Source organism: Gallus gallus, chromosome 4 (assembly GCF_016699485.2).
Source record: "Gallus gallus isolate bGalGal1 chromosome 4, bGalGal1.mat.broiler.GRCg7b, whole genome shotgun sequence".
Lineage (NCBI taxonomy): Eukaryota > Metazoa > Chordata > Aves > Galliformes > Phasianidae > Gallus > Gallus gallus.
Window position 1 is genome coordinate 56697942 of NC_052535.1, and position 21770 is coordinate 56719711.

Below are 21770 nucleotides of genomic sequence, written 5' to 3' on the forward strand. Positions count from 1 at the left end.
GTCTGATCCCTCAATTTGAAATGATTCTCACAACACTTTACAGGTTATTTAATTGGTCATCAACAAATTCATCACTTCAGAGCAATAAGACTGAATCTTCCTTTAAATTGACTGCATGAGTGACAATTTGATCCCACTGACTTGAATGAAACCATTCATACATCATTTTATGAAAAAACTACCTTTACACTGAAGAGTTTGGATTAAGGGGATTCAAAATGCAAAACGGACAGTTTACTTATCTCATTACTATTTTTAGACTCTACACTCAAGTCTACTGTTCCAGTTCAGGCAAAAGAGAAACACAGGAAAGACAGACACCTCCAGTATGATACCAAAGCAAGGTGGCAAAGTGCCTACAAGGCTACACAAAGCTGGCAACTGAAGTAATGCAGAAATACAACTCCCCCTTTACAGAATTTAGTTGATATGCTGAAGACACTCATTTCATGTCTTCCAGATAATCAGGGGGAATTCAGCATTCTTGGGTTCCACACACACAGACAGAAGCTGCCATTAACTATATATCATTAACATAAGTGGAAGAAATAGTACATGCATTAAGGCAGATGCTTTTTTGTTTTTTAATTTTTCGTATTTTTTTCCACTTGTGATAGCTAACAGCACTCACAGTTACAGAATACTAGAAGACAATGCTCTGAAACACTAACTTTATGCTTAAGTAATGCTGCAGAGACTGCCCAATCATACCAACAGATTCCACATTTGATAACAGCACAACTTTAGCACAAAACATACTTAAGATGAAGAACTTCATAAAACTCTTCCTCAATAGAAAACACAATTTCCAATTTTAAAACACAATGTTGCCCCTATAAAGACACAGCCAGCAAGTCAGTTAAAATGATATACTAGCTAGGACAGACATGGAGGACAGGGACGCTGCTTGCATTACACAAGTGCAAGCAAGTGCTTACTTTGAAGCACAGTGCTGCAGTTGCTTCTGTTTAACAGAAAAGCTCCGCACTCCAAGTTCTCTATCATTGCAACCTGTTAGAGCTTCCTTTCCATAGCAAAAGGTCCCAAAGAAGGAAGGGTACAGAATTCAGTAATTCAAAACACAGCTTTGTCAAAACCTTAAGTTACGTGATACGTAATAATTTTAAAAGTGAAACAGATTCCTTCACAATGCAGAGATAATTTCGGGTAACACTTAACAGCTCCTCTTCACATACGGCTTCTGCTATGCATGAAATAGTGATCGCAAAAACAACAGAAAACACTATTAAACATAAGACTGACTGAAAATTTTAATTAGCTTTAAGTTTGTACAGAGATACCTATTTTACAGTACTGTTGTGTTGTTTCATGTAAGCTGTTTACATCATCTTTCCATTTCTCACATTTCCACAAACATTGAGAGTAATTTCTTAAGTCACTCTGTGATTCACTTAACTCTGAGAAGCAGAATGCTAGTAACCATGTCTACAGAACACACACACATCACAGTACAGACTTTCAGTTGGAGATAAGGCTTCTTTTTTTGCCAAATGCCTGCTCATTCTATAAGCAGGACTATAGCTTACTTCCTAGAAGCATGGTCAGGACAAGTCAATCTCATCTTCACTGATCAGGAAACGGTAAGTTACAGTTTCAGCAGGTTAAAAAAAGTGTTATTTACATGGTGAGAAAGTTGCCTTCATTACAGTGAGAATATATTATACCAATGAACATCAGAAGTTATACAGTAGTAGCTTATGCCAAACCAAAAATATACATTTGATGTGTACAAATTTTTAAAGCATATTACAGGCATTGCAAATGCAGGTAATTACATTAAAATATTTCCAATGGCATTGCTACAATTTAAATTAAGAAACGGAATGTTATCAACAAAAGATTTTTATCTTTGCCAGTGTTGATATATGTACATATTTAATCCAAATGTGCAGGATTTTTTAAGTTGTCAAGAGGAGGACCACATTACAGCAATCCTAATGTTATACATGGGCTCAGATAATCTATAACAGTTATGCAACTCAAACCAACAAAATCAGTTGTTCCAATGATGCAGTTTTTCCTGTGTAAGAGAGTGCTGCTTTTATTCCACAGTGCTGAAGTTAAACCCCACTCTCTTTTTTTCAGGGGGAAAGAAACCGGACAGCTAGACAAAGTAACAGTAGTCTAGTATGGCTTTACTGAAACGTTGGGGAAATCTCGAGGTTCACAACTGTTTTGCATGGTCTCTTCAGTAAGGATTGCTCCCCCCCTTAAAGAATAACTTATATGAAAAACAAGGGGAAGACCACACAACACACTGGATCTGCAGTAATTGAACACCTGCAGAAATTTCAGCCCATGTTAGCAGTACTAATCATTTAGTTTAGAGGCACAAGAAAGCTAGAGCACTTAACCACACCATTTCGTAAAGAAATTCAGTCTCCTAGTTCACTCAGAAAACGTTTTTCAACAATTGTTCTCATTAGGCTGATTTCCAAGTCATCCATAACTTAAGAATTTTAAAAACCACACAGTAGAAAATGTTGACCTTTAAGAGAACGGGGTGATGGGGGAGAGGAAATAAAAACTTTGGTCCTCCCGGTTACCCAGCAGATAATGGGTTACTCCAGTTTAAAACAAATAAAGTTTATATTCCCCCCCTCCTCCCATCCCCCGCTCTGTCTAAGCACACTGACTATGCCTGGCATTATTATAGAAGATAATATTTTACCTAACCCAGTGATTGATACCATGAGGTTAACTGTGCTTAGCATAAGATAATAAAAATAAGTAAAGGAAATGGTAAAAGGAACACACAAGGCTAGAGAGAATACGTGACAGACAAAACTGCAATTCACCATGTGATTTTTGTTTACAACTGGCTAATTCCACCCTCTGAATTGCTGAACACCACAAAGAGCACACATCGGAAATAAAGACAGATTTTAAAAAATATTTTTCTATATTCAAGTATTAGATAAATTATATAAGACTTTCTCAGGACAATGATGAGTTTTAAAAACAAATCAGTAGAAACATCATCCAGAAAAAAAGGCTAGTTAAAATATAGATATGCCAAGCTGCGAAGCTTAAATTAGCGCAGATAATTTTATATTAAATCCAGATATCCAGAAATATACACAATAGAATCATCCCAGTTTTCACAAAAGTTTAGAAGGTAGATGATAAAATTGCACTTAATTCTGAATTAATCAGATAGCAAGTCTTTCCTATTCCTCGCTGATCAATTTATAAGAAAAAGAAGGGAACAGTGTTATAAAAGAGCAATATGTTTTTGTACATTCTATTTCACTTTTAAACATTTGGTCACAAACAAGGGCCACAGCTTCACTACCTGTCCTGTTGATCAGAATCAGATGTCCTTACATCTGATGTAGACAAATCTAATACAGGATTTACAAATCCAGCATATTCTGAATTGCCATTATCATCCATTTCAGCACTAACAAAGTCATTCTCCCACTCCAATCCATTAGAATCATCAGAAGCTGAAGCTGGATTACTTCCTGTCTTCTTGCTATTAAATTTCAGTGCTGCCCGGAGTATGTCTTCTTCTGTTTTTGAGCGTTCTCTCATTGGAATCATTCTGTTCATGCCTGCAATTTAAGACGTGTTTATGAGAAGGACATGCAAGTATCTTTACATTCCCATTAAAACATAAGAAACAAGAATCATATAGAGATTCAGACTTGGGTAATTTCATTCCTGAGTATCACAAGTTTTTTCTTCATTCTGCTCCACAGTGCTGTTATTCACACTGTAGCCAGCCTGGCTCCTAAAATTCAGAGGAAGTCAAAAAATACTGTGAAACAATTCAGAAGCAGTATTCATTTCTCCTGTATATGAAACCTACTGCACTCCGTTATGGACATGTAAACATTACAAGATTTTGGAACTGTGCCATTTCCAGAAAAGCTATATATCTGGGAAATCCTGTAATATTCCTGTAATATTCCTGTAATTCATCCTGTAATTCACCACATTTCAAACAGAAGCTAAAAATTAGATATTGGATACATTTTTACTGGAAAGGTAAGCTTAATTTCACACAAAATAAGACAAAATATTGGTCAGATAATTGTACATCAGATCTACTATTTATTATGTCAGCACTCAGACTTTCTGAGAAGTCCCTGTACAACTCTTTACCATAGGCCCTGCTAACATTTGAAATGCACACCTAATCCATAAAGTAGTACCTCAGATCACTGAACCCACCCACAAACACTTTTCAGATTGCTATGGTCTCTACAGTAGATTTTGCCAGTGGATGATAGAGTAACTAAACTGCTTATCATAAGCAAGCAGTCAATCTAGTTCACAGAGATTGTTTAAATATGCTTACAGCTGGATCAGACCCACAAAGAATTTGTTAAGGCTACTTAAAAGTCTTTGAAAGAATTACGAGTCAATACTTCAAATGACCATACTTCCTTTGCAATCATTAAAACAAGTTGTGTTCCATGGATTATGTTAATGTCTCTTCTGCTCAAGATTTGAGGGGAACAGGGAAAAGAAATGCACAATTTTCACAATGAATAACTCTTAAAAATACTCCCCCTTTGCAGCACACAAGCTGGTAGAAAACAGAAAAAAAATGCATCAATTTCTGCATTTAGGCAGTTTTTGGCACTTCTCGGCACTTAGTGTTTAAGAAGTGCAAAAACAGATGAACACCTGTGGCTAAGTTGTTAGCTGGTCAAAGCGCAAGCCTGCACGTGCTAATTACCTCTCAATGTACAATCTATTATATTTCAACATATATGATACTATGTTCTAGCTTCAGTTCCTCCGGTCCACACTAAAAAACTAGGTTGTATATTTCTATGAAGATTGAGGAAAGTTAAATCTTTCTAGTCCAAAAGCCTGTTTTGACATTTTAGTGCTCCAGATAGTGCCAAACATTTGAATTATGCACACTGTCAAAAAAGTTATGAATTCTTAAATTAAATCCTCGCTTATTTGTGGTGAGTTTTTCAAAAGGCAACAACCCAAAATCTTGGATAACTTTGAAAGAAAGACAAGGGCTTCTGAATATTTCCTAAAAAGAACAGGGAAGATCTACAACAGCAGCAAGGACAGTTGGGATACTCATCTGGAATGCGCATCCAAGATTTATTACCATAAAAGTAATTAATTTAAAAACAAATAGACAACACAAATCAACCAAAAGATACAAACCCTACCACAATACTTTCCTGAAATACTTCAATGAAACATGCTTGATCTATTTCTGTAACTAAAAAACTATATAGAACAAACTGTTCCTGTTGCTACTGGCTCACAAGAGGGCAGCAGTTCTTTACAGTTCATTTTAGCATGGGCTTACTCTACAGTTTTGTTTAATAAAAGAAAGATTTACTAAAGAATTCAAATAAATGAATTAGACAGATAACCACATTTATCAAACTAAGCAGTTTTCTACCTAAAAACTATGTGCAGTTTAATCATTACACATTGAGAGAAACATCATTAGAAATAAGCTTTAAACCATTGCTCCCTTTTATAAATGACAAATTTACCTTCTTCATCTTCCCACTCTAAATCTAATGAAGTGCTGTCATCATTTCCACTCGTTGATTTTGTTTTGGTCATTAAGTCACAACTGCTCTCTGTGTTTGGTGTCAGCACTGTAGCATCAGATGAAAGTCCTGTATAAAAACATTATTCAGAAACACTTGAATTTGAGATTTAACATACAAAACTAAACAAATTAAGTTTTCATTCTACGTTGTGTCCGATAAATCCCATTTGAAAAAAGGCTTCAACCATCACTTTCAAGACTCCTGGACGTTGTCTCCACACATACAGTTGAAATGGCTTAGTAAAGTTAAATCCATGCACAGAGCTTGTCCCTATATAACTTGCCTTTGAGAACTGGCATGGCAGTAGCTCAAGTCGTATTTCCTGTATTTTTTGAGCCCTTGAAGCACTGAAGATTAAAGAGGAAAAGAACTCACTCTTTTCTCTCTCTCTCCCCCCCCCCCCCCCAAACAGTACATATAGAAACTAAAAACTATACTTATCTGTGTGGGGAAAAAAGCATCACTTCTGTGCTCCTCAGAGTCACTTTACATTAAAGACATACATCAGAAAAGGAAGACTTACTGCTACTTCGAAAAGCTTCATACTGGAATTTTGTATTTCTTAAGAAAGAATCAAAATCTTCCTCCATCACAGAGCTGTAAGAACAGTGCAAGTTTTATTTTTAGCTTTATAAACCTCGAACACCACCATAAAAGAGATGTTAATCCACATGCTCTCCCATTCACACAGTTCTGAAGAAATTGTTCACAGTCCCTTCTAAGCTACAAAGCACATATAACTAAAATCTAGAAAGTGATCACAGAATGGCTTTCCATTCTTTCTGATCACATATCTCCTGAGTCTGAGCTTCTGTTCAATTCTTAGTTATTTCAGCTGAACATGAATTATATCATAAACCAAACTTTCCCCTCTCCTTCTCTGTCATTATGGATAACTACTGATTTTGTTGTTTTTGTTTTTGTTTTAATTTAATGTATTCAAATGCTGTAATACACATCATTTCCAAAACGTGACTAGTTCCAACTCATCCAATAAAACCCATTTTTCACAGCTCCTTTTCTTACTGTACTTTCTCCATCTAATTAAACATCCCTTCTATTCCTCCTTTTCCATTCAGAAATAATGATTTGCTTTTAGAACTTCTTCTAAATTCAAACATCCTTTGACAGTAAACGCCTTTGTAATTCGTAAAGAGAATTAAAGGAAGAACATTCATGAAGAAACAAGCAGAATACATAAACCATTCAAGTTCCCATTCAATTAATTTGTACTTTTTCATGGCATTTCTAAGAGCTCTGAATAAAGACATTTTAAAATTAAATGTTTTTGTTATACAATAAGGCATCTTATATGCATAAATCTATATATGCACATGTATATGTAGGTGTGTGCATGTATATATATGTATATACATATGCGTATGTGTTTATAAGATCACTTTGATTCTGTGATTAAAGGGGAATCAAAACTGCAATGAATGAAAAGACTTCTGACTTAAGAATGCAGTACATTTAAGTCTTGAAAAACTTTTTTTTCCCCCCATATGTGTGAGATAGAGACGAGCAGGAGTAAAAACAGTCACAGTTCAGTTACTATTAACACTTTATATCTTACCTTTGATAGTCTCCATTATTAACAGCATGTGTTCTCTGTGTTATCCTTTGCTGTCTATGCTGCTATTGAAAGAAGTAAATTGTTGAAAATGCTGAATGCAGTCTCTCAAATATGCTCAATACCCATTCTCTTAATCACAGCACTAAAGGGAGCATTGTCCTGGCTCTTGGGGGAGTCCAAATACAGCTTAAGAAAAGACTGACTTTCATTCAGATGAAGATAAAATTTTAAGATACTGAAGAGTCTATTATATGCAAGTAATATTCTTTTTAACTTCAGGAATCTCTCAACTTAAAGGTGGAAACAGAATGAAAAAATGCAAGATACAAGTTGATACACATATTCATTTTGTAGTCATAAGAGGAACAATAAATGTCACAGAAGTAGGGTTCTACTTCTTAAGTTTTGGAGTTTTAAGAACATGACTTTGTCTCAAGTTTTTTTTCCCCTGCCTGGAAAAAAGTAAGCATTAAAACTGCATACCACTAACTATGTGACAAAAGGTAAATCAGCAATGAAGCAGTATCGCTCACATGGGACTATGGCAAAGCCTAGAATTAAAAAAAACAGAACAACAACAACAAAAAAAAAACAAGCTAGCTTTATAGAAAAGTCTGACTTAGTTAGCTACAATGTTCTCTGAAAAAAATCTATTCTCAACCTTAAGGATCTGTCCCTGCAAAGAAAAACAAAGCATAAGTAAATCAAGTTTTTTAATTGCCAAATTTAAACTTCATCCAACAGTCACTCTTAGCTGGATTAACAATCACGCAAGATATTTCATCACCTACTATTTTTAGTCCCAAGATGATGATGATTTTGTTTGTTGGCACCTTCTATCACAAGTATTAAAGTATCAGAATAAGCAGGTTGAAACCAGTAAGGAAATGGGAAGCGCAGAAGAATTAGAAATGTAATATTGGTGGTTAGAGATGGGAAGACTCAAGTAAACAGGAAGAAAGGGCCAGGAATTTGGCACCAACACAGTTGGTGTAAAAAAAAATATAACAAAAATCTATTACTGACGTATGAATTTTAAAAGTCTGTTGTTGCATACACCTATGTAATATTTCACTTAAATTCTCTATCCATTTTGAGGGGTCACATACAGGTATACAGCACCACAAGTTCCAGCATACACATATATTATTAAAACTTTCTGCTGTAAAACTACCCTGACATTCAGCAGGGAAACATCAGCAAACAAATTAGTTTTAAAGAGAAACCATATTTTCAAGGAAAACAACATTTTTAAAATTTAAAATACGTAATGAATAGAAAGGACATCAGTTATGTATTCAAAAAATGACTTCTAGCTGATAAGGAAAGGATTAAGTTTAGTGCATATATATATATACAAAAACACTATCTTAGAAATCCTTATAACGCTTTGGGATTTTGGATGGGATTTATTTATTAAGGGAATAAATGGTATTAATTTCATGAGAGAAAGAAAATAAAATCTCCATAAATGCATTCTGTCACAGGTTGTGCCTAAAAGAGGTGCCTCTGAAAAATACTGAGACGAGGAAAGCAGTATTTTTCACACAATTTCTACAGAGATGAGCTAAGGGCTCAAGCATAAAAAGAAGTCACTCTTCCTGACTTTATACAGAGGGGAAAAAAAAAATAGCAACAGGGAAAGAGAGTCAGAAAGAATTAGCCACCCACCCTAAATGGCAAGAGGATAGAAAGAGAAGTGTAAAATGAGATCTGAGCTATACTTAGTAATATAAATATTAGATGAAAACTGAGTCATCGCTATCAGTCTGCAAATAGTAACTTTCAAGTTATTCTGTTTTGAATATGGACAAAACACTACAGTTACAGATCTTGTCTTTACCTTCTACAGATTTCAGACTTTTTCCATTACTCTAATTCTGAACACTTACAAATTTACTTCTAATTGAACATGTCTATCAGCAATTGCCTCGAAGATGCTACAACTTCAGTCAGACATGTTATACATAGACAGATAGCGAAAGCTTTGAAAAACGTTGTTAGACATACACATTTCTAGCAACCTGAAGTCTCTGTGAGAACACATACTTTAACAGCTTATTAAGATGCTGAAAATATTAAGTGCACCGATGCACGTTTTTGAACTGCAACATGAAAACAATCAGTAATAAACGCTATCAGGAGACAGAACAGTAACTGCTTTCAGAAATGCGGAAAATCAAGATGTAGCTTTTGTTTTGCTTGACCAAGCTCCAGTTACCAGACAGACATCTAAAGGCAGGCACAGATACATTAAATAAACACCACTGTTAAGTAGTTGTTACTGGAGTTTGGCTACTACACATACAAGTCACAAAATTATAAACAATTCAGGGTGGGAGGGACCTCAGAAGGTCATCCAAACTCAACCTCCTGCTCAAAGCAGGGTCAACAGTGAATTCAGATGACTCAAACACTAATCCTCATGTTAGCATAAACCACAGAGACAGGGAACAATTTAGTGTTATAAGCTCATTTTTTTAAAACCTAAATGATGTTGTAACGTGTGCTTAATTTCAATATTTTTAGTTAGAAAACTGTCATAGATTACATTAAAGATCAGTAAATTCTATATAATGTTACAAAGTCTGTTAAGCTAATTCTAGATAAAAAAATAATCTATATTGAACATAATAAACTGTTTCAAACAATTCTAATGATTTTCAGCTCTCCCAGTCAGATCCAAATCATACTTCTGCTACTGGAATTTACAAGCTGGAACAAATTTGTCTTTACATTTCCTGAGATATAAAGGATATGAGGAAAGTCTGCATACATAAAAACAGAAGAGAAGCTCTGATATATATTGGGGTCTTTTTCCCCTCACCTCCAAGAGCTTTTTCTGCTTTGCTGCCCTGGCTGCTTCACGTTGTGCAGCATAAAAAGCCTCCTCTTCTATTCTTAACTTCTCCTCTTGTAAGGCTAACTGTATATGAACAAAATAGTAATGGTTAACAAAAGCAGAACCTATCTATCTTCCTATGAGTAAAATCATAAGTTCAATAAAACAAACGAAGAGCTACTACAAAATAAAAATAAAATAAATTTCACTATAGTTAAAACATTTTTTCCCATTAACTGAATCTAACGGCTTCCCCCCCCCCCAAACATCCCAAGAAATTCAGATAACTGAACTGTAATGATGTTTATTCAACAAGATACTAGTGAATTGCTGTAAATGCATGGTTGCATCTTATTATGAACTGTCCAGTGAACAATGTAGAATTTCAGCTGCAGATTTAATTGCTACTTTATTCAAAATCTTTCTCCAGTTCTATGTTGTATTCTACATCACGTTCCATTAAATGCTTCAGAACACTGAAGTAAAACTGACAAATGTCTTTTCCTTAAGAAAAGTTTGGGAAAAAACTGAGCACAAATAAAGCTAAATCAAATACACTCTCCATTTTGCCTTTCTTATAAAGAAAAGACTGTTCACATTTAACTGATCTCAGTAAGAGCTAGCCCATTCATTCAGCTCTGAAGTTATTAAAAAGAAAATCTCTGATGCAAATGCAAACTTAGCTGCAGAGCGAACTCTTTGGGTATCTCAATGACTGAAAAATTACAAGTGATGTACAAAAATCAACTGTTTCATTCACATGAATGAAATTTCACGTTCACGGTTGATTTTAACTACTTAACAAAACAACATAAGCAAGCAACCAAAACAAGAAAAAAAACCAACAAAACTACCATTCTAATCATTTTAACCACTTACTTCTGATTGAAGTTTCATATCAACAGCTCTCTGCTTTTCAGCAATGGAGTCGTAATGCCTGTCTTTCAAATCAGCAATTTCTTCTTCAGTCAAAGGTCTAAAAGCAAGACAGAAACACAAAAAGACTAATTACTGTTTACTCGTGGTAAAGTATTTTAAACATACCCACACAGCCTTTTTTGACTCCTATAATCCAAATTCAACAAGCTGTGCATTAGGCCTGCTCCTCCTGAGCAGAGGTCCAAAGTTCCAGTATACTGGGGACAATGCTGCCCCCCCTTACAAAGCATTTTTTGCATCTTTACAAGTATAATCTCAAAACACATTTACTCAGAAATTTTAACCATTTGGTTCCAGTAATTCTGTTAGCAAAATCTTACTTCTTCCTCATTTATTCAGGTCCCCTAATTCTGATTTGTTCCTTTTCCACTTGTTGCCCACTTTTATATATATAACAAACCAGCATTATAGTAGTTGTAAGGTTTGCTGTACCATTTCTTCGGGACCTCTGACAGCAAACCACATTTTCAGAACCATCTAATGTAAGTAATTCAAGATGTCTAGAATTAGGCAACTGAAACACAGTTAAGTGTTTTCATACATTTCTTCCTATACTAAGTTTCTACAGCTTGCATAAATACTAACACGTTCAGTTAAAATTAATTGAAGTTCCAGCTCTAACACCCATGTAACTTTAAAGGCAGATCTCAGGAAAAAGAATAAAAACACTTCACAGTGTTCTGCTTTCACACAGATTTGCCATCATCTCAACTGTTTTAACACAGTTAAGCACTAAGGCTATTTTAACATATTCTGTCCATGCATCATTATGCATCCGTGCATAAAAAGAAAAAAAAAGACAGAGTTTTGATGGGAATTCCCAAAGATTTTTTCAAATTCAATAGGAGAGCAGAGGGAAAGAGGCCCTGGATCTTAGCAACTGACCTGTGACTGCTTCCTGGGCTTTCCCCCTGTGGGAAACAAACAAGCAAAAAAAGCAGCCTTAATTTTTGAAAATCCCATCAGTCAATCACTTGTAATAGAGTAGAAGACACACGATATGCAATCAGTTTCTCCGCACGTTGGTTTTTACACCTGGGGGAAAAGCATACCCCCTTACATACTATTTTAATTTGGAATTTTAAAAGAACTTGTTATGCAATCGACCAAAGTAGATAACTAAGTACAACAAACAAGTGCTTCCAACTGGAAATAAACATCCCAGTCATGTATTTCAGTATTTTGGGAATCAAACTACAAGTCATTGTGTTTTGAAATACAAGTTAAAGTGCTAAAAATATTTTTCCCCACCATTATCAACCTACATTAAATTTACAGTTTCGAGGCCAACTTCTATTTCTTTTTTTTAAATACCCTTCAGTCAGTTTATCCTCAACTGCCATATCACACTGCTACCAAAATGCTCCTCAGCAAAGCAACTCGTGCCCATTTACTACTCAGACAGACAGCATTTGCTGAACTGTATACAAGGCCTATACAACAAGAGCAAATTCTCTTTCAAGGCTTTTTGGCTTTCTCTTTAGTTTCTGTCTTGCTAATATCCGTAACACTTCTACGAAGTGCTACCTCCCACATTCCCCCAGCCAGATTTTTCTTATCACAGCTTTTCATCTCTGAACACATTAAATATTCCTGGAGCAAGCAAAACTCAAAGTAAAAAACTCTAGCAATTTAAGCCTGAGTAGGTCAACATGGCATCAAGTAGGAGACAGATACTGACCTTGCAACCATTTAAAGTGAGTGTATTGTACTACTAAGTTTCACGCTATGATCCAAGCACCTACCTCATCACTTTCCACGAGGTTCTCAAACTGCAAAGAAAAAGTAAACAATCTTTACAATCCAATGTAACAAGTCACTGAACACCCAAAGTACACAATCATGTATTTAACGTGCCTTGTGAAAATACTACTCCAGCGATAATACTGCAATTGTAATGCTATTTATAAAAGTACCTTCCTTCTGAGGAATTATTACATCTAGCATAGTTTCTATCTTGGTACAGCTCTTCAATAAACCAAAGCACCCGCTCAGTTTAACACAGACAAAATGTGAGAGGTACTGTGCAAGTAACTTTCCCTTTGCATGGCAATTGTGATGCTTAAAAAAAAGTATTTGAAGATATATTTAATATACGGAAAACAGAGTTATTTTCTACCCAGGATTCTAAAAGCAAAAAAAAAAACCACACACCCCACACCCCAGCTCTGCACAGAAGAAACTGAAGGCCAATAGAGCAATGTAATGCCTTATGATAGGAAGCCCAAGAAGTCCCCAAGCAGTCTAGAATACACACAGCATTCAAAGTTGCTTGAACAGATACAGCAGCAGTTGAACTATCACACCAGACAAAGGAAATAGAAAATTTCCCCACTGTTTTCAGGACAGTAATCATATATAAGGTCAATATATCAGAAGTAGAGGTCAGCAAGACTCCTTGCTGTTCTAATCGCTAATTGCTGCAAGTAGAACACATGAAAGAACTTGAGGGGAGGACAGAACCTTCTTTTCTCTATCATATTGCTGCCGCAGGAATGCTACATCACAACTGGAAGCTGCATGCTAAAAACAGATCTCCCACACTCTGCACTGCTGAAAGCCAAAGCAGTGATTAATTACTAGTATTCTCAGTAAAGGGAACCTCTGAAAGGTCTAGAGCTTTTAGACCATAAGAAAACCTTGGAGAAAGTAAACCAGCTTATTCTGACAATCTCAAATAGTACATGTAAACCTTACGCTACCCTTCATGAAAAGGGGAGATATTCAGCTGTTGAAAAGGACCTCTCCAGGGAAAACAATGGACAGATGTGCATCCAACTATAAATTTAAACTATAAATTCCAGCAGATTTTGTTTTGGACCCAGATTCACAATCCTGCAGTCCAGAACAAAATACTCCACACTAACAGCAGAAGGAAAAAAAAAATAGCTCCCAGCATAGCAGGGATGAAAGAAGCAATAGACAGACTTTAGAATGATCTGGTGATGGCTATCAGGTGACCACAGTTACTTCATGTCAGATGATCACAGATGACTCTTTACAAATGATAGATTAAAGTGTGATGTGTTAGTGTTCCCAAGTATTGTAAGAACCACAATCTTTCCAGCCAGTGTAGCACCAATTCAGTCTGGAATAAGCTGGAGTATTTCAGTGTACCTGAACCACATGAAGCATTAAAGGTATTGCTAAAATAAAGCTCTTTCCACTTATTTTCTGAAAACAAACAAACAAAGAAAAACAACATCACACAATAAAGATTAGACATCTACTTTCCAAAACCAACCAATAAAAAGCCAAAACACAACCAAACCCAACCTGATTTAAGTGTAAATGCTCACCTCTATAGTGAAGTGCTCTCCTGTTGAACATGTTCTAAAGTACTTTGACCTGGAAAAATAAGTCCAGCATTACTCTAAAGAATAATCTTCATTTCAACCACAGCAGAAAGAAAAACAAGAGTCACACAATTTTAAATAGCTTTTCAAATATTTTTAGTATGAAATAAATACATAAACTTCACATACTAAAAATGTTGACTTGTAAAGCTGTGTTCTCCATCGCTACCATTCTATAGCGGCGCACAGAGGCAAACAGAACTGAAGAAAATATGAACACCCTCAAACAGGAGGCACCACTTATCAGCACGATGGACTTGCCATCAACAAATATTAAGCACATTGTTTAATACACTTTACTTGAAAAACACTATTCTAGACAAATTCCAAAAGCTCCACTGCTCATCATCGGGATTTAATTACTTTCTAGCATAATTGTATGATGTCAACGTCAAACAATACATCCCATTTGATGGCCTGACACAGCTAAAAGGTTGACCTTCTTCACCCATACTCACAGAATCACAGAATGGCCTCGGTTGAAAAGGTCCACAATGACCATCAAGTTTCAATCCCCCTGTTGTGTGCAGGGTTGCCAACCACCAGACCAGGCTGCTGAGAGCCACATCCAGCCTGGCCTTGAATGCTTCCAGGGATGGGGCATCCACAACCTCCTTGGGCAACCTGTTCCAGTGTGTCATCACCCTCTGTGTGAAAAACTTCTTCCTAATATCCAACCTAAACCTCCCCTGTCTCAGTTTAAAAGCATCCCCCCTTGTCCTATCGCTATCCACCCTCATAAACAGCCGTTCCCCCTCCTGTTTATACACGGAATTATATTCATGGAAGCATTACCTATCATCAAAAGAACCACCAAGAATCTCTGAGAAAAACCTATCTGGGATAAAGGCAATACTCCTAAACGAGAAAAATAGCTATTTGGAGTCAGTAACTTCATACGGGGATTAGTCTCCTCCTTAATTCTTAATCTATCTTAATGTTGCCCTTTATAAAAAGGACAACACCAATACAGTATTGAGTTATCCGAATAAATTTCACCCAGTGAAAGAGGTTTGGCTGTCAACCAAAAGTACATTCACGCTGGTGCTTCAGTAAAACATCCATTTCATCTAACTTTTTTAAAAGCAAAGGTTCCGGCTGCAAGTGCTCATCGATATCAGGAATAAATCCAGGGCCCGGGCATTTCTATACTTGTACGATAGATTGTTCTGTACTTGCAATCAACACGCATGTCTGCTTTACCAAAAGCAACACACCAGCCAAAGCCTGGATTATTTTACTCATATCACATTTCATTTCCATTGTATTTTCATTTGGAAATCAGTCAAGATGTGCCCTCCAAAAACCTGCACAGCCCTTTTCTGGTCAACCTTTCCTTGCACACACAACTGTAACCTTGCAATGAACAGCTGGCACTAAGGAACCACCTTCAGCTGACTCATGGCTATGAAATCTGGGGAAAATGGGCATTTTTATTCATGCACTACATCTTCATTATAGCTGGGACATGTGGCACAAGCACAGCACTTAAGGTAATTTCACTGTTACATCTTAGGTGCAACATTTTAGCGTGCAAGAGTCAATGCCAGTAAGAATTGAATTTACTAAGACCACCACACAAGACTGTTTGAGGAACTTGTATTCTTTATCAGAAGTACAGTTCTAGTTTACAGCAACAGGGGCTACTGAAAATGTGATCAGTCTTTCAGACAGAGAAGCCACAGTCAGATTAGTTGCAAGAATTAACAGTAAGCCAGTGGAAAACTAAGACAGCATAGTGTAAGCTTACTACATGTAACTACAAGCATATCAACAATGGTGACATTTCAAGGAAGATCTATATTTCCTGCTATGTATTCCTTGCTGAACAGGGGCTCAATAACCTAAGATCCAGTTCTGTGCAAGAGTCTGGGACCTGAAATCTCAGCACACCTACAGCTGATTGAGTTCATGGAGGACAGAAATGGAAAACACCAACTTCATCCCCATATATACCAACCTCAACTGAAATGAAGCAATACTAAAAAGCCTACAGCTTTTATTATCCTCATTTAAACTCTTAATTGCTAAAACAGACTTGAAAAACACATAGGTCTGATGAGTATTGGGGAAAGCAGGGCAGCTAGTATACAACTGCACCTATAAAAACTGTTAAATCAACATTCAAGTTCTAAGCAAACTAAAAAACCCAACTCTAATCCTCTTAACATCTACGTACCCTGTTAGCCCTTAATGCAAAGTCATGTTACTACTCTTTTTTAAATGCATGAGAAAAAAATCTCTACTAAACATTAACATTTTGTGCATTAAAACCATGGCATGAGTTAGGTTTTTTTCCCCCCTCCACACTGAGGATAAAATTGATTTCGCTACATTTTGCTGTACGACAACACCCCCCTACCCTAATGAAAAAGAAAATAACTACATATGTTGTCTCTAGGTTATTTATTCTTTCTGTTTATTATTTTTAGCCCTTTAGATGTAAGAACACTTATGGTCGAGCACAGCGATAAAATAGCAATGACCTACTTTCTAATTATGGCTGCAGATTGTAGTACTTCATGTAAAACTATTTCAGAAGAAGCCTAAGGACACTCTCTAAAAAATAAAATAAAGTCACCAACTGAAAGTTTCTGATTTTACAGAAAGGTGAACTATATTATACTGAAGAAGATTTTCATGTTTCATTACTTTCTGTATGTGTTCAACATGAACTCTAGAATCATTGCAACAAATGATACATAAATCCCCAAGTATTTAAACACAGGTTACAACCTTGCAGGCCTTGAAAACACTTGCTAAAAACTGTCCAGTTTACGACTTAATTCAGAATTTACTTCTTACAGTTAAGTCCTGGAGTACCTAAGAATAATGAAGTTCTATTTCTGGAGGAGAAAAATAAATCTGACTGAGGACAATCATCACCATTAACTTGATGAGCTACGTTATGCTGTCCCAGAAGTAGCCACACCTGCGGAATTTGGTAGCAGAATTTGGATCCGCAGAACTTGGTCACTTTCAAATGAAAAATGCATAACACACATTATAGAGTTTTGTATTTAGTCTAATTCCCTGTCCCTGCCACCATACACTTATGGAAAATACCTGCGTTGCTTAACACTCCGATACTATTCTGTGCATTGCCAGCACACCCAGAAAACAAAGGTCTATTGAGACATATGCCACCTGTCTACAAGAGGAAGCACTGATGATTGTTTTCTTGTAAGCTGATCCTTATATATGATATTCCAGTTCCAGGGTTCAAAAGGGAATCCAAACAAGTTGCTGTCTTTGCCAGTTAGAAAAGTCTGCCTTCTGCACTACGATTCGATTCCATTTTTCTAACAATTCCTAAAACCTTTCACTGCAGGCATGGCCTGAAGGAACGTACATTTAACATTACAACAGTAGACAGTAATTTTTATTTTACTGGTAACGACAGTCTGACCTTGGAAAAAGAGAAGCAATATGTGCACACCAGAAAAGGTAAGCCATCACGGCAAACAACCTTCTGCTTTGAGGATGTGCACCTACAAACATCTCCTGAATCCCATCCCCCAGTTTAAGAGAATGGCGTTTCTCATAATGCTGCACAGTGACATTCCTGTTTACCACTATGAAAACCAAGCTGGCAGCAAACTGGTAACTATGTGGAAGACATCAAAACACACAGAGTCTGTCAAGAAAGCTGGTAACCTCAATAAGAGCATGCAGAAAACCAGTTGGTGAATATGAGAAGATAGAGCATGGCAGGAAGCTAACAAAGTTCCTAAAACAATTTTGTGCAATGATTTTAGTAAATTCAATCAGACATGCACCCAAACTGTGTTTGGTTTGGGAAGAGATGACACTGTAAGCACCAATGAATGTTTAGAAACCAGAACAAAACACACACACACACACACAAAACAAATCAAAGAATTGCAAACAAGCATGAAAGAAAAGAATGTAAGGGGGAAAAAAATATGCAACAGTCAGTTTGGAGCAGAGGGAAAGATAAAAGATAGTGGTATATTGAGGAATTACTATTACGGCCTAGATAGTCTTATGCCTTTGTGGACTCTGACTCCTACCCGATGCCAATGGGTCACTTAACAGTAGGTGGGCAGGAAAAACAAACACAAAGAAAACAAACACGAACCCACCCAGCCTCAAAACCAAAACAACCAATTCAAAGCACGAGTAGCAGAGAACTTACTATCACTAACCTTGAATGTCAGAAAGGCTACATAATCAGAAACCCAGCAAAACATAGGTGAAGGATAGGGTGAAGCAAGAACCCATTACCTGTTTTCTTCTGCTGTAATCTGAGGAGATGGACACTTCAGTGACAAGGCACTTCAGCTGTCCTCACGCCCTCAGTGGGAGCACCGAGAACCCAAGCAGGTATCCTCCACCGCCCAGCCCTGCTCTCACCCACGTTCCTCGGCAAAGGATTCCCAGGAGGCCTTCAGGACAACCTGGCCTGCCTGCAGAGCCGGGCTGAAATCGAAGGCCTCCAGCCTGCTGCATGTAAGGTGCTCAGGTCGGCAAGACCTAGCAGTACTTTAGTTCTAACACCAGGCGACACCGAGCTGCCGAATACCGGCAGGTGTACGGAAGGACGAGGAGCTGCAAACAGGGCACGTACCCTTCCGGGTCTACACGCTGCTTTTCCGCGAATCAGTGGTTGGAAAACAAAGCACGGGTTCCGCACTGAGACGAAATCGCAAAGTTTATTTGCATCACCCTGCCGCCGGCCTCCCGTGCCAGCCCGCCTCGCCGCGGCAGGGCTCCCAGGGAGCACAAGGTCATCCTCCCGAAGACGTCGCCTTTTCCATCTTCCCGCAGGCGCGCATTTCGGCAGCAGCCGCGAAACCCCCTCTGTGCTTTTCCGTCTGCGAGAGCGCCCGGGGGGAGGCGACCCCGCAGCCACCCGGCAGCACTCCCAACCCAACGGGGTACCACCGCCGCCGCCTGCCAGCCCGCCCGCCTCGCCCTGCCCAGGCAGCCCTCCGGCGAGCCGCGCTCCCGCCGCGGAGGAGGAGGGCGGAGCCGGGCGGGCCCAGCACCTCCCCGCCCCGGGGAGGGGAGAGGAGAGGAAAGAGGGGCAGCCGCGCCGCCTGCTTACCCTCCGCCTCGCTGGAGCCGGCCCGCTTCTCTGCGGAGGAGCAGCCCGCAGCAGCCCTGCGCCCAGCAGTTCCCCATCGCATCCTGGGCGGCGACTGCTGCTCCTCCTTTTCCCACCGCCTCCTCGCGCGGCGCCACGCGGCGCCCAACGGTCGCGCCGCCAGCGGTCGCCCCGAGGCGGTCAGCCGCGGCAGAGGAGCGGGGAGCCGCTACCCTAAGGAACAAAGGGCCCGACTGGGCCCGCCGCGGCCGTCGGGCGAAGAGGAGGAGAAGAAGGAGAAAGAGGCGGGCGGAAGCTCGGCGCCCACGGCCTCATGGCCCCGCCGCCACAGCCGCGCCGCTCCTGTAGCGCAGAGGCGGACGCCGCATGCCTCGCGCTGGCACCGCCCCGGGCGGCAGCGGCCCGCCCCTCGCGAGCACACGTGTGGGGAGAAGAATGCAGCTCGGGGCTCCCGTTGGCTGTAGACGTCGTATTGCAAAAGAGAAAATGGTTCCTCTCAAATTTCCAGGCCTGAACCCAGTAAATGCCGTTCAGATACCGACAGGCTGTCAAACGTGTCTGGAGCATGGGGACTATACGATTTAGCAAGATACCTCACTTATTCTTTACCACCTCCAGTCTCTCTGGCTTCAAGTATCATATTGTTGGCCTCTTAAGTAACTAGTGACAGGGCAAGAGAGAAGGGCCTCTAGTTATGCCAGGGGAGGTCCAGGTTGAATAATAGGAACAACTTATCCAGAAAAGCGGTGGGGCACTGGCACAGGCTGCCCAGGGACATGGTGGGGTCACCGTCCCTGGAGGTGTTCAAGAAATGTGAAGATGTGACAGTAAGGAGCATAGCTGGGAAATACTGGTGGTAGGTGGACGGTTGGACTAGATGATCTGAGAGGTCTTTTCCAACCTTAATGATTCTGTGATCACACCAAACACCATCACTGCAAGTTACTGCTGCAGTTACATATACAAAGCTTAAGATCACTCAAAACCCAGAAAGGAACAACAAAAGCAACCTACATCCAAGAGGAATCGTTGCCATCTTTAAGTTAGTTCCTGGAGGAGGCTGGAATCACCACTTAACCAATCCCGTTTGCACTGAATACTGTCCATAAAAATAAGGGTTTTCCACCTCATCTTGTCCAGAAGCCCAGCACAACCGCATCCATCTGTGCTCAGGTCAGAAGGGCTCTTGGTAGCTCACCTGGGTGAGATATGTATCAACATAATGGGAACAGGTGCTATCTGTGCCCTGCGTCATTCTCATTAGTCTTCCATAAACATATTAAACCCAAAGGGGTGCCAGACTGGTACCCAGAGAATTGCATTCTTGAAAAACCTTTTGTTGTTCCTTCTCAGTTAACACCTCAAGACAGCAAAGACTACAGACTCTATTCTCCCTAAGCCGCTAGGTAGACCATTCAAGCACCAGTGCATCATCTCTCTTGTAAGCTGATGTACTTTTCTTACCAATGGTGAACAAAAAGAATTTCTGCCTGCAACACGGCCCTGAGATTGCACCTACCTCCTCTCTAACAGGTAATTAGATATTTAATTTGTGGTCAACATAAGCTAACCTGGCCTTTGTGACTACTGAATCACAGAATCACTAAGGTTGGAAACCACTAGATCATCTAGTCCAACCATCAAATGTATGCATCTCTTCGTGAGGGAAGGCATATGTTGTAAAAAAGTACCATATAGATACTACCAAAGGAGGTGCCTCATTGTAGATTAAACAATTTCTGTACAGAAGATCTCCAGGTGGACTTAGAGCTAGGGATGAAGGTGGATATGGCCAGTAGGGAAATAGAACTGTATTGGTTTGAAAACTGCTATGGTTTGAAAAAATTGTTGAAGAACCATCTGCACTGACAAACTGAGTTTCTGAGGTCTATTTTCAGCCTATGATTCTTGTTTGTGCCTTTTATTTAACGAATCCAAAAGTGGTAGCTTAGAATTGAAAGAGTTAATCAGTTGCCAAGTTAGCTATCTTTTAGTAGTGCTGAACAGATGCCTGCACCCAGAGAAAGCAATTGCTACAATAATGATAAGCAGTAGAAGGTGGGAGGAATATAATAAATTAATGCCAACTAAACTCTGAGTTTTTTTTCCTGGAGATGTGAGGTCAGCCTCGAAAGGTGCATTACAGTGATTGCATATGGGAAGTGAGAGTGAGTGTGAAGGAGAAATAAAAACAACTAGAAATTAATTACAGAAGGTGACACGTATCAACGTGACTCAAGAGAAATATGATGCAGGTTTCAAAAGGAATTATTGGAATATATGATGCTTCACAATGCTGTTTTCTACAGAATTAGCATTTTGGCAAGGTCTGTGCTGCTCCTCTCCCGAAGAGAAATGTAGCAGTAGTCAAACCTGGCAGGCATTCATAAATCTCTTTGTAGCAATTGGCGACCTTTCC

At 38.8% G+C, this 21770-nt stretch overlaps 1 protein-coding gene across 3 annotated transcripts; it reads right to left on the reverse strand.

Moving 5' to 3' along the window:
• Positions 1-1253: 1253 nt before the first annotated feature.
• Positions 1254-19702, reverse strand: AP1AR (adaptor related protein complex 1 associated regulatory protein). Of its 3 annotated transcripts, none has more exons than XM_004935951.3 (10): positions 19352-19702; positions 14224-14272; positions 12670-12696; positions 11810-11835; positions 10865-10961; positions 9971-10069; positions 7144-7202; positions 6091-6164; positions 5505-5633; positions 1254-3578 (listed from the first exon to the last, which is right to left on the reverse strand). In XM_004935951.3, the coding sequence occupies exons 1-10, from the start codon at positions 19426-19428 to the stop codon at positions 3313-3315; spliced, it is 903 nt and encodes a 300-aa protein (XP_004936008.1). In that variant the 5' UTR covers positions 19429-19702; the 3' UTR covers positions 1254-3312. The 3 variants fall into 3 exon arrangements, with proteins under 3 accessions (XP_004936008.1, XP_420646.2, XP_004936009.1); XM_420646.7 differs by having other exon boundaries at positions 7144-7205; XM_004935952.5 differs by lacking the exon at positions 9971-10069 and having other exon boundaries at positions 7144-7205.
• Between the last annotated feature and the right edge of the window lie 2068 nt (positions 19703-21770).

Excerpts from the sequence above, each read along its gene's own strand:
- AP1AR (XM_420646.7), bottom strand. The coding sequence starts at position 19,428 with ATGGGGAACTGCTGGGCGCAGGGCTGCTGCGGGCTGCTCCTCCGCAGA. Across the intron at positions 6,165-7,143 it reads AATAATGGAGACTATCAAAG|CTCTGTGATGGAGGAAGATT; the intron begins GTAAGATATAAA and ends CTGTTCTTACAG. Across the intron at positions 5,634-6,090 it reads TGAAGCTTTTCGAAGTAGCA|GACTTTCATCTGATGCTACA; the intron begins GTAAGTCTTCCT and ends GTTTTTATACAG.